This window comes from Mustelus asterias, chromosome 7, assembly GCF_964213995.1.
Source record: "Mustelus asterias chromosome 7, sMusAst1.hap1.1, whole genome shotgun sequence".
In the NCBI taxonomy this organism is placed as follows: domain Eukaryota; kingdom Metazoa; phylum Chordata; class Chondrichthyes; order Carcharhiniformes; family Triakidae; genus Mustelus; species Mustelus asterias.
In genome coordinates this window covers 105,826,358-105,839,031 of record NC_135807.1, presented here as the reverse complement: position 1 = coordinate 105,839,031, position 12,674 = coordinate 105,826,358, and the positions used below count along the sequence as shown (strand labels likewise).

General features: G+C 44.4%; 1 protein-coding gene across 1 annotated transcript in view; it reads left to right on the top strand.

The window, feature by feature from the left end:
* The window catches only part of LOC144495491 (dual specificity calcium/calmodulin-dependent 3',5'-cyclic nucleotide phosphodiesterase 1A-like), a 754,486-nt gene that overhangs the window by 674,181 nt on the left and 67,631 nt on the right, over positions 1 to 12,674 (top strand). The window contains exons 12-13 of the mRNA XM_078215508.1: positions 6,018 to 6,138; positions 7,535 to 7,616. Coding sequence (XP_078071634.1) covers positions 6,018 to 6,138; positions 7,535 to 7,616 — 203 coding nt within the window. The remainder of the gene's footprint in view (positions 1 to 6,017; positions 6,139 to 7,534; positions 7,617 to 12,674) is intronic.

Below are 12,674 nucleotides of genomic sequence, written 5' to 3'. Positions count from 1 at the left end.
CTCTAGTCGGATTATCCACATATTGTTCCAAAAAGCCTTCCTGGACACACTTAACAAATTCCTCACCATCCAGTCCCCTAGCCCTAAGGGATTTCCAGTCAATATGAGGAAAATTAAAGTCTCCCACTACAACAAACTTATTATTTCTACATCTGTCCAGAATCTGCCTACGTATCCGTTCTTCAACTTTCCTTGGGCTGTTTGGAGGCCTGTAGTACACCCCCATCATAGTGACTGCCCCCTTCCTGTTCCTGAGTTCTACCCACAGTGTCTGATTACATGATTCTTCCAAGGTGTCCTCCTTCTATACAGCTGTAATATGTTCACTAACCAGTACTGCAACTCCCCCACCTCTTTTACCCTCCCCTCTGTCTCGCCTAAAACATTTATATCTTGGAATATTTAGCTGGCAGTCCTGTCCCTCTTTTAACCAAGTCCCTGTTATCGCAACCACATCCACGTTCCATGCAAGAATCAAGGATCTAAGTCCATCTGTCTTACCTGTTATACTCCTTGCATTGAAGCAGATGCACTCCAGACCTCCGGGCTCACTGAATTCGACCTCCCCCAGTCTGCTCTTCCTCTTGTTGACCTGGCCTGGTACCATGCTCATCCCCAGTCTCTACACTTGCTGGCCTACTGTTCTGATTCCCAAGCCCCTGCCACATTAGTTTAAACCCACTCGAACCATACTAGCAAACCTCCCAGCCAGGATATTGGTGCCCCTCCAGTTCAGGTACAGGTGCCTTCAAATCTACTTCAACTCTATGTGCCTTCTCCCCTCGGGAAAGACTCAATTCTGAAAAGACGAATTACTCTCCAAAAGTCAACCAAGAGAAACCCTCCATTAGATTTTTGATCTTGGATTCTGCACATACATAAATGCTGCCTTGTATTTTTATTGTGGTCTGGCGCTGTACCCCATTCTTTCCCATATCCCTTATTTTTATGAGTTCAAATGGGGATGTTGCGAAACTGCCTGTCCCACTTTTTTTGTGTGCGTGCATGCACGCTAAGGGTTTAGGAAAATACAAATTACTTAAAAAGGGGGAAATCAAAAACATCTGTTTACAGAGAGGTAGTGAGGGGAGATATCAAGGCTGTTTAAATTCATCTCCATCCTGTCTGTATATAGTGGGGGCGGTTTCTGCTGCCATTTTTTGGGGAAGAGAACAGTGAAGAATCGCGCAGAAGTACCAAGACAGCTTTTGCGCCATTACATGGCCAACCTGGGGCCCAAACCCACAACCTGAGATTAATAGCTTTGATGAAATGTTTACTCAGTTTCTCTCTTCAAGATGTTGCCACTTCAGCTCAATATTTCCAGCATTTTCTGTTTTTTCTTATTTTCTTCTAGGAAGCTGTAGGAAAGCTAAAGACCTTTGTTCCGGACTGCCTTTGCTCATTTGATTTGTCCAGTCTGTTTGAAGATTAAAATCCCCTGCAATGATTACATTGCCTTTGTTACAAGCTTCAATAATTTGTTGCTTAATGTTCTATCCATTAAGTCATGCTTGCCCCCTCTGATTAGTTGCTGCTACCTCTGGGCTATGTGTCACTTTGTCCTGCACAAGAGGGTGAAGTGTAGTGCATCGTGTTTGGGTGATGTGGCTGCCATGATGGCAAATTGTAAGATGTACCTGAGAGTGAGGTGAAGTTATGAATGTTAGGTATGAGTCGTGGTTGATAGAAATCAGGTGAGTGATGGAGGTGTGGTGTGTTAAACAGTGGCTCAGGTTAATGGTGCAATTGGTGGGATTTGGCTTTTGAAGATACATTTACTGATCTTAACCGTTGAAATCTACTTTTTAGTACCATCCATTAAGGGTGTATATTGATGAATACATTAAAACTTGAATGTTAATGATTCCAGAAATCATTCAATACTTGGCAAAGCAGCCAACTCAATTCCCTTGACAAAAAGTAGGTAGCAGACTTAAAGATAACTGTAGAATAGAAGTCTACAAGATTATGAGAGGCGTGGACAGAGTGGATAGTCAGAAGCTTTTTCCCAAGTGGAAGAGTCAATTACTAGCGGGCACAGGTTTAAGGCGTGAGGGGCAAGGTTTAAAGGAGATGTACGAGGCAGATTTTTTACACAGAGAGTAGTGGGTGCCTGGAACTCATTGCCGGGGGAGGTAGTGGAAGCGGATACGGTAGTGACTTTTAAGGGGCGTCTTGACAAATACATGAATAGGATGGCAATATAGGGATATGGTCCCCGGAAGGGTAGGGGGTTTTTAGTTCAGTTGGGCAGCATGGTCGGTGCAGGCTTGGAGGGCCAAAGGGCCTGTTCCTGTGCTGTAATTTTCTTTGTTCTTTGTTTTGCTCCAAGCAAGGACCTTCATATTCCTCTACCCCTTTCTGCCTGTATAAACATTTGCACATATAATCAGTCAGATTGTGCTGCAGCAGGACATTTAGTCTGTCATTAGTTACACTTGTCTCTCCACCATTCAGCTCAAAATATTTTGCCCAAGTTGCAAATGCAAACTTCTAGAATATAAGAACTAATTAAAAATCTGTCAATCTCTCTTCATAAGACAAACCCCTCATCTCTGGAATCAATCTAGCGAAACTCCTCTGAAGTGCCTCCAATACGACTACATCCCTCCTCAAGTAAGGGGACTAAAACTGTACACAGTTCTCTAGGTGTGGTCTCACTAATGCCTTATATAGTTGCAGCAACACTTACCTAGTTTTATACTCTATTCCTTTAGCAATAAATGCCAAAATCCCATTTGCTTTCCTTATTGCCTGCTGTCCCTGCATACTAGTTTTCTGTGATTCATGAACGAGGGCATCCAGGTCCCTCTTAACAGAAGCACCAGAAGTGTTGGGTTTTAATGACTGGTGACCAAGTATTCAACCACAATAGTTTATTAAACAGTTTGAGCAGCTCTTACATGCTTCCACTCTGCTGTGTTCCGGGGAGAACTCCTGCCCTTCCAACATGTGACCCTCACAGTGCCAGGGACCCAGGTTCTCTCCTTGAGTCTCGCTCTTTTAACCTATCTCCCCCAGAGGGGTGGCATGGTGGTGCAATGACCCTGGTAATTATAGGCTGGTTAGTCTTACTTTGATGGTTGGTAAATTGATGGAAAAGGTCCTCAGGGATGGGATTTACGACCATTTAGAAAGATGCGGATTAATCCGGGATAGTCAGCACGGATTCGTGAAGGGCAAGTCGTGCCTCACAAATTTGATAGAATTTTTTGAGGAGGTAACTAAGTGTGTTGATGAAGGTAGGGCAGTTGATGTCATATACATGGATTTTAGTAAGGCGTTCGATAAGGTCCCCCATGGTCGGCTTATGATGAAAGTGAGGAGGTGTGGGATAGAGGGAAAGTTGGCCGATTGGATAGGTAACTGGCTGTCTGATCGAAGTCATGATGTGGAGATGCCGGCGTTGGACTGGGGTAAGCACAGTAAGAAGACTTCTTACTGTGTCTGATCGAAGACAGAGGGTGGTGGTGGATGGAAAATTTTCGGATTGGAGGCAGGTTGCTAGCGGAGTGCCACAGGGCTTGGTCCTCTGCTCTTTGTGATTTTTATTAATGACTTCGAGGAGGGGGCTGAAGGGTAGATCAGTAAATTTGCTGATGACACCAAGATTGGTGGAGTAGTGGATGAGGTAGAGGGCTGTTGTAGGCTGCAAAGAGATATAGATAGGATGCAAAGCTGGGCTGAGAAATGGCAGATGGAGTTTAACCCTGATAAGTGTGAGGTGATTCATTTTGGTAGGACTAATTTAAATGTGGATTACAGGGTCAAAGGTAGGGTTCTGAAGACTGTGGAGGAACAGAGAGATCTTGGGGTCCATATCCACAGATCTCTAAAGGTTGCCAGTCAAGTGGATAGAGCTGTGAAGAAGGCCTATAGTGTGTTAGCTTTTATTAACAGGGGGTTGGAGTTTAAGAGCCGTGGGGTTATGCTGCAACTGTACAGGACCTTGGTGAGACCACATTTGGAATATTGTGTGCAGTTCTGGTCACCTCACTATAAGAAGGATGTGGAAGCGCTGGAAAGAGTGCAGAGGAGATTTACCAGGATGCTGCCTGGTTTGGAGGGTAGGTCTTACGAGGAAAGGTTGAGGGAGCTCGGGCTGTTCTCTCTGGAGCGGAGGAGGCTGAGGGGAGACTTAATAGAGGTGTATAAAATGATGAAGGGGATAGATAGAGTGAACGTTCAAAGACTATTTCCTCTGGTGGATGGAGCTATTACAAGGGGGCATAACTATAGGGTTCGTGGTGGGAGATGTAGGAAGGATATCAGAGGTAGGTTCTTTACGCAGAGAGTGGTTGGGGTGTGGAATGGATTGCCTGCAGTGATAGTGGAGTCAGACACTTCAGGAACATTTAAGCGGTTTTGGATAGGCACATGGAGCATACCAGGATGATAGGGAGTGGGACAGCTTGATCTTGGTTTCAGATAAAGCTCGACACAACATCGTGGGCCGAAGGGCCTGTTCTGTGCTGTACTGTTCTATGTTCTATGTTCACTGCTGCCTCAGAGGGACCTGATTTCAATTGCGGCCTTAGGTGACTGACTGTATGGAGTTTGCAATTTCTCCCCGTGTTTGTGTGGGTATCCTTCGGGTGCTTTGGTTTCCTCCCACAGTCCAAAGATGTGCAGGTTAGGTGGATTGGCCATGCTCAATTGCCCTTTAGTGTCGAGATTAGCAGGATAAATGTGTGGGGTTATGGAGAAAGAGGGCCTGGGTGGGATTGTTGACAGTGCAGGCTTGATGGGCCAAATGGCTGCCTCCTGCACTGTAGGGATTGTATGATTCAATGAAGTAGCTACATTATCACATGACCACTCAGTCTACCATTGCATTGAGGGAAACTGGCCATGTGAGACCAAAGTGAATGGAGATTCTCCTAAAGTAATCATATTGAAAGAACGAGGAAGGATTGAGAATTCAGTGTTATTTAGAGTGGCTGAATTCAATGTCAAATCAAGTAATGAAAGAGAAATAAACTCTCCAATCTGAAGAAATGGTAGAACACACTTTGAACAGTTCATTTCAGAACTATTGAAAGCCCGTCATTATCACATCATTAAAAGAATACTTGCACTCGAAATAACCAGAACTATCCCTTCTGAAAAGTTTCATTTGTATCTAGTGTACACAATACAGTAACTACATGTTCTACAATGCAATTGTGAGGTAGATAGCAAGATGCTGTTTTTGCGACGGTATTGGTGAAGCACTGCAATTTGGACAATAACTTTTATATATTTGGATTTAATAAAGCATCTGCTCCTCATATAAAATGTATATGTGAATAACTAAGTGCCATTAGAGTCACCATTATTGTTAGCAGAATTTGGCCTTGCAAAAGTAGTCTATCAGAATTTTGCAATATATTATTTCATGCAAAATGCAGATATCTTGTGCCCAAAGGATTAAAAAAATTCACATATAACCGAAAAATGTGCCAACTGTGGGTTAATTTAGCTCTGATTCAGAGCTATGTGCAATGGAGCTCCAACATGATTTCAGACCATTTAGGGCGACAAGGTGGCACAGTGGTAGCACTGCTGCCTCCACCAGGGACCCGGGTTCAATTCCGGCTTTGGGTCACTGTCTGTGTTGAGTCTGCACGTTCTCCCCGTGGGTTTCCTCCGGGTGCTCCGGTTTCTTCCCACACTCCAAAGATGTGCAGGTTAGGTTGATTAGCCATGCTAAATTGCCCCTTAGTGTCAGAGCAATTAGCAGGGTAAGTACATGGGGTTATGGGGATAGGGCCTGGGTGGGATTGTTGTCAGTGCAGGCTCGATGGGCTGAATGACCTCCTTCTGCACTGTAGGGATTCTATGATTTTATTCTATGAGATCAAGGACACGTGTATGTTTTCTACTGACTGAATTCCTGATGTGTGTTCTCATCATCAGTTAAAGAATGATTGCTTGCCAACATAGGTCACATAATCTGTGCTACCCATATTTGTTTCATCACACTGGTTACATCACTCTAATTTCATTACTGTCGTCATTATGTTGGCTTGCAGGATTGACAGACCAAAGGCCTTTTCAATGTTGCTGCACACTGCTGATGTCAGCCATCCAACTAAAGCTTGGGAGCTGCATCATCGTTGGACCATGGCACTGTTGGAGGAATTCTTCAGACAGGTAGTGATTGTATTCTGATGAAATTATAAACCATTAGGATGGGGATGATGACCTCTGGGTTTCCGCCCATCCTGACCACACAGTGATTTTAGGCTGGGGACAAACAAGGCCTCAGATGGGAATGCCACCTTTGCCCCAATTGAGGCTCTTAAGTGGCCATTTAAAGGCTGTTTCCCACCCAGCCTCAATAAACAATAAACCTCTGTGAGGGAAGACCAGAAAGACCTCCAGACCTCCCTCCCACCCTTGCCTCTCTCCTGAGACCCCAATTGCCCCCCTCACGATTTCCCAGGCCTTCCTTGCCATCTCTGTCCTGGGACCTTGTCCTGTGGCTCCTGTACTCAGGCTCAGGCAGGCTGGTGTAGCAGCTCTCTAAGGCGGGACGTCCTCCCAAACACCAAAGTACACAATAGAGTATCTGGTGAGTTGGTGCGATGACAATAATCTCTCCCTTGATGTCAGTAAAATGAAGGAGATAGTTATTGACTTCAAGAAGCGTAGTGGACGACATGCCCCGGTCTACATCAACGGTGATGAAGTGGAGATGGTTGGGAGCTTCAAGTTTCTAGGTATTCAGATCACCAACAATCTGCCCTGGTTCCTCCACACTGATGCTATAGTTAAGAAAGCCCACCAGGAGGCAAAGGAAATTCGGCACATCCACTACGACTTTCACCCATTTTTACAAATGCACCATAGAAAAAAGCATCCTTTGTGGATGTATTGCAGCTTGGTATGGCTTCTGCTGTGACCAAGACTGCAAGAAAGTATACAGGATTGTAAACGTTGCCCAGTCCATCACACAAACCAGCCTCCCATCCACTGACTCCATCTACACTCCTTGCTGCCTCGGGAAAGCATAATCAAAGACCCCATGCACTCTGGACATACTCTCTTCCACCACCTTCTGTTAGGAAAAAGATGCAAAAGTCTGAGATCGCATACCAACCCACTCAAGAACAACTTCTTCCCTGCTGCCGTCAGACTTCTGAATGGACCTACCTTATATGAAGTTGATCTTTCTCTACACCCTATCTGTAACTACAACACTATATTCTGCACCCTATCCGTTCCTTCTCCCCTTCATGTACTCTATGAACAGTACGTTTTGTCTGCATTCCTGTAAGAAACAATACTTTTCACTATATCCCAATATATGTGACAATAAATCAGATCAAACAAGGGGCAGAAGTCTGTCTGCAGCCAATCATTAGAGCATAAATCAGGACTTCCAATAAGTCGATGATAAAGAGACCAGAAGATTTGGGCCATTACAGTTGCAGGTTAGTGTGCATGATGTAATCTTGGGAGTTTCCGTCATCTTATTTCTGCAGCCAGATGTGAGACCATTCAGCTGATACATTTCAGTTCTTCATTCATTTAATTGTTATTGTAGGGTGACAAAGAGGCTGAACTGGGACTTCCTTTTTCTCCACTCTGTGATCGCAAATCAACCATGGTGGCTCAGTCGCAGATAGGTAAGACACTAAGAGTACACATGTATCTTTATTACAGAATATTTATTTCACAACCTATGGTCAAATTAACATGGAACAAATTAAAGCTTAACACAATGTGTAAACTCCTTTTTGTATTTCTAGCAGCATCAATCCTACTCTGTTGCTTCCAAAACCAGGAACAGGGGCTGGAGTTGAAGTTGAGATGGATTGGGATTCTGTTTGAATATGACTGAAATGGAGCAATAATTCCCCCTGTCCTTCCAGCATGTTATGTTAATGTTTGAAAAATATCTACCGGAGTAACTGAAAACGAGTTTTATCATAGTAAATGATCAAAAAAAAATCAAAAGAGACAAAATAACTCATTTTGGGGGGTAAATGGAAATAATGCATTGTTGCCAGCCAGAGTGAAGATCACTATTTGGAGAATAAATGTTATAATGTTGACATTCATCTTGTTCAAGGTTTATGCTAATCTTTTCATAGAATATGGGTGGTACTTTGAACATGTGTATCATTCACACATTGTCCTTTCATGAGTGTAGTAACTCGAAGCAGACCTGAGGCAAGTAACAAACTAAATGATTTATTGACTGAGAAGAACAATGTACAACAAAGGGTTTACAGCACAACTATACAGATCTACTCCCGACAACGTCCCAACTCCAACTGAAGCCGTCCAGCCCCAGGAATGCACTTTCTCACTAGAATCATAGAATCATAGAAACCCTACAGTGCAGAAAGAGCCCATTTGGTCCATCGAGTCTGCACCGACCGCAATCCCACCCAGGCCCTACCCCATATCCCTACATATTTGCCCACTAATCCCTCTAACCTATGCATCTCAGGACACTAAGGGGCAATTTTAGCATGGCCAATCAACCTAACCCGCACATCTTTGGACTGTAGGAGGAAACCAGAGCACCCGGAGGAAACCCACGCAGACACGTGGAGAATGTGCAAACTCCACACAGACAGTGACCCAAGCCAGGAATCGAACCTGGGTCCCTGGCACTGTGAGGCAGCAGTGCTAACCACTGTGCCACAGACAACAGTATTACAGAAGGAACACCAGGGAAAAAGTTCAGTGGTCCAGAGGCCTGATCTTCTGTCAGGGGTTCTTTAGCAGCTGACAACACAGAACCCACTGATGGAGCAGATGTACTAACCACCTCTGGTGCTAGGCCCTTGCCTAGCATGTGCTGTGCTGTGGATAACATATGACCTGTGCTGTGGATAAAGGAGAATCGGTGGATGTACTATACTACTCCTGTTTCTAATTTGTATGTGGTGTAAGTCGGGCCCTTTCCTGACTAAAACCTGAGTCTGTCACTCTTGTCTATACCATACTCATTATATTTTCATCACTGAAGACATGGGCGTGTAGATTTTGGGTTTTCTGAATGGCGAGGTTGTGTCGGAGGAATGTGGGACCAGTTCACTGGAGCATTGGTCTAGTTTTCTTCACTGTTTAAGTCTCCGATCCTCACCCCTCACAAATAGTAATATGATCATGACCAGGTAATCTATTTTCGAGATGCTGGTTGAGGAATAAATATTGGCCATAATACTGGCAAAACTTCCCTTGCTCTTCAAAGAAATGCCTTAGGATCTTCTGTGTCCATATGAGAGGGTAATTCCATCCAAAAGAGATTACCACCAACAGTGTAACATTCCCTCAGTACCGCATTGAAGTGCCAGTCTAGATTTTGTGTTGAATCCCTGGAATGGAAATTGAATCCACAGCTTTGAGTCACAGATGTCAGAGTGCCAACACTGAGCCATGGCTGACATTCTAAGCTAACTGTGCCAGGATTTGTGGAGTCAGTATGTGAACCTAATTGCCATGGGGCAGGAAGTTGTAAATACCACTGTGGATGCATCTCCCTTGGCTCATGTGTATAGGCAGACTGCTCACTTTTCCTCCCCTGATCTGAATATTCCCTCTGCCCTGGAATCTCACCTTAGGCCGACTGTAGGTTGTAACACATCATCGCATCAGATACACTAGCTTCCACAGCTACATTGCATATGAACTGAATCAGTCAATGGGAAATTCCCGGCATGTAGAATCCTTGCCATTGGGCACTGCTCTGCAACTAAAGTTGCCTTGTAAGGGCGGATGAGGTTCTTTCTCTTGCAAACAGGAACAATTCCAAAAATGACAGTGACACAGCATATCTAAGCCCTTGTTATTTCTCAGTGGATTATGTTACATAGTTACAGGATTTCGAACCTTATTGAGTTCGACCTACTATTTCTGCTATTCAGAGTATTATAGGATCCATTTTTTAAAGATTCCTTCCGGCGCAGTGTTACAACTTCCCCATCATTTAACCCATTGCAAGAGCTGTGAAGTCATTACAGCATAAAAGGAAACCATTCAGCCCATCTGGTCTTTACTGGCTCTCAGTAAAGCAATCCAGTCAGTCCCATTTCCCCATTCTATCTGCCGGCCCTGCAAGTTTGTTTCACGAACCGATCCAATTTTCTTCTGAAATCATTCATTGTCTCCATTTCCATCATCCTTATGGGCAACAGTTCCATGTCATTAGCATTTGTTGCATTAAAAAAAACTCTATTTATGAAGTTCAAGATCCTTTTGCTTTGCTAACCACTCTCTCAATACATCCTGCCGTTTTCAAAGATCTATGCATATGAACCCCCACGTCACTCTTTTGGACTGTGCTTCTTGCTGCAGAACTGGTGCCACTGCTGCCAGAATCTGCACCAAGCCTCAAGCCACCCATTGTACAAGAACAAGGGTCACCATAGTACTTGCAATAACTATTGAGGCACCTCCCTGCTGAGCATCTGGCGAAAAGTGTTTGCCATGTTACCCTTTTCAGTCTGCAGATCCTGGCCGAATCCCAGTGTGGTTTCAGAACTGGAAAATCTACAACTGGCATGTTTTCTCAGGCCGGCAGCTGCAAGAGAAATGCGGTGAACAAAGTCTAGCACTATATATTGCCTTCATCGATCTCACCAAGGCACTCATCCATGTAAGTAGAGAGGCTCTATTTAAGCTGCAGGAGAAAACCAGCTGCCTGCTAAAGCTGCTCAGTGTGATCTCTTTCCATGACAACATAATGGGTAAGGTCAGCAACGACAGAGCAACATTTGGAACCCTTTGAATGTTTTAAGGTCCATGTTGGGTCAACCAAGATTATGTTCTGGCATCAAACGCTCTAAGGCATTTTCTTCCTTTGCTGCTATCATATGCCTTTGGATCATTTACAGAGTGTGTCTACTTAAATACCAAAATGGATGGAAAACTGTTCATCTTACCTTGCCTAAAATCCAAGACAAAGCTGTCCGAAGTCCTCAGCAGAGAATGGTTCTACATTGATGATGGCACACTAACCTTCTATACTGAGGAACACTTTCAGTGGCAAATGGACAGACTCTTTCATGTCTGCAAGACTTTGGTTTGACCATCAATATCAGGAAGCCAAATATCGTGGTCCAGTATGTTGCCATTCCGGCATCAAGCAGAATTGACAATGTAACCTTGGAGGTTGTTGATAAGCTGACATTTCTAGGCTCCACATTCACCAACAATCTATTTTTTTTGCACTGAAATTAATACCACAATTCGGTGTCTTTTGTTACTGCAATGGAGAGGGATAGGGCCGTACGGCAGGGCAAGGTTTACAATTGGGGGAGAGGTAATTATGATGCGATTAGGCAAGAATTAGGGGGCATAAGTTGGGAACAGAAACTGTCAGGGAAAGGAACTAATGAAAAGTGGAACTTTTTCAAGGAACAAATACTGGATGTCCTTGATAGGTATGTCCCTGTCAGGCAGGGAGGAAATGGCCGAGTGAGGGAACCATGGTTCACAAAAGAGGTGGAATGTCTTGTGAAAAGGAAGAGGGAAGCTTATGTAGGGATGAGGAAACAAGGTTCAGATGGCTCGATTGAGGGTTACAAGTTAGCAAGGAATGAGCTGAAAAAGGGGCTTAGGAGAGCTAGGAGGGGACATGAGAAGTCCTTGGCGGGTTGGATCAAGGAAAACCCCAAGGCTTTTTACTCTTATGTGAGGAATAAAAGAATGACCAGGGTGAGGTTAGGGCCGGTCAAGGACAGTACTGGGAACTTGTGTATGGAGTCAGTGGAGATAGGCGAGGTGATGAATGAATACTTTTCTTCAGTGTTCACCAAGGAGAGGGGCCATGTTTTTGAGGAAGAGAAGGTGTTACAGGCTAATAGGCTGGAGGAAATAGATGTTCGGAGGGAGGATGTCCTGGCAGTTTTGAATAAACTGAAGGTCGATAAGTCCCCTGGGCCTGATGAAATGTATCCTAGGATTCTTTGGGAGGCAAGGGATGAGATTGCAGAGCCTTTGGCTTTGATCTTTGGGTCCTCGCTGTCCACGGGGATGGTGCCAGAGGACTGGAGAATGGCGAATGTTGTTCCTCTGTTTAAGAAAGGGAATAGAAATGACCCTGGTAATTATAGACTGGTTAGTCTTACTTCGGTGGTTGGTAAATTGATGGTAAAGGTCCTTAGGGATGGGATTTACGACCATTTAGAAAGATGCGGATTAATCCGGGATAGTCAGCACGGATTCGTGAAGGGCAAGTCGTGCCTCACAAATTTGATTGAATTTTTTGAGGAGGTAAGTAAGTGTGTTGATGAAGGTAGGGCAGTTGATGTCAAATACATGGATTTTAGTAAGGCGTTTGATAAGGTCCCCCATGGTCGGCTTATGATGAAAGTGAGGAGGTGTGGGATAGAGGGAAAGTTGGCCGATTGGATAGGTAACTGGCTGTCTGATCGAAGACAGAGGGTGGTGGTGGATGGAAAATTTTCGGATTGGAGGCAGGTTGCTAGCGGAGTGCCACAGAGATCAGTGCTTGGTCCTCTGCTCTTTGTGATTTTTATTAATGACTTAGAGGAGGGGGCTGAAGGGTGGATCAGTAAATTTGCTGATGACACCAAGATTGGTGGAGTAATGGATGAGGTGGAGGGCTGTTGTAGGCTGCAAAGAGATATAGATAGGATGCAAAGCTGGGCTGAAAAATGGCAAATGGAGTTTAACCCTGATAAACCGGTTAGGGCCGGTCAAGGACA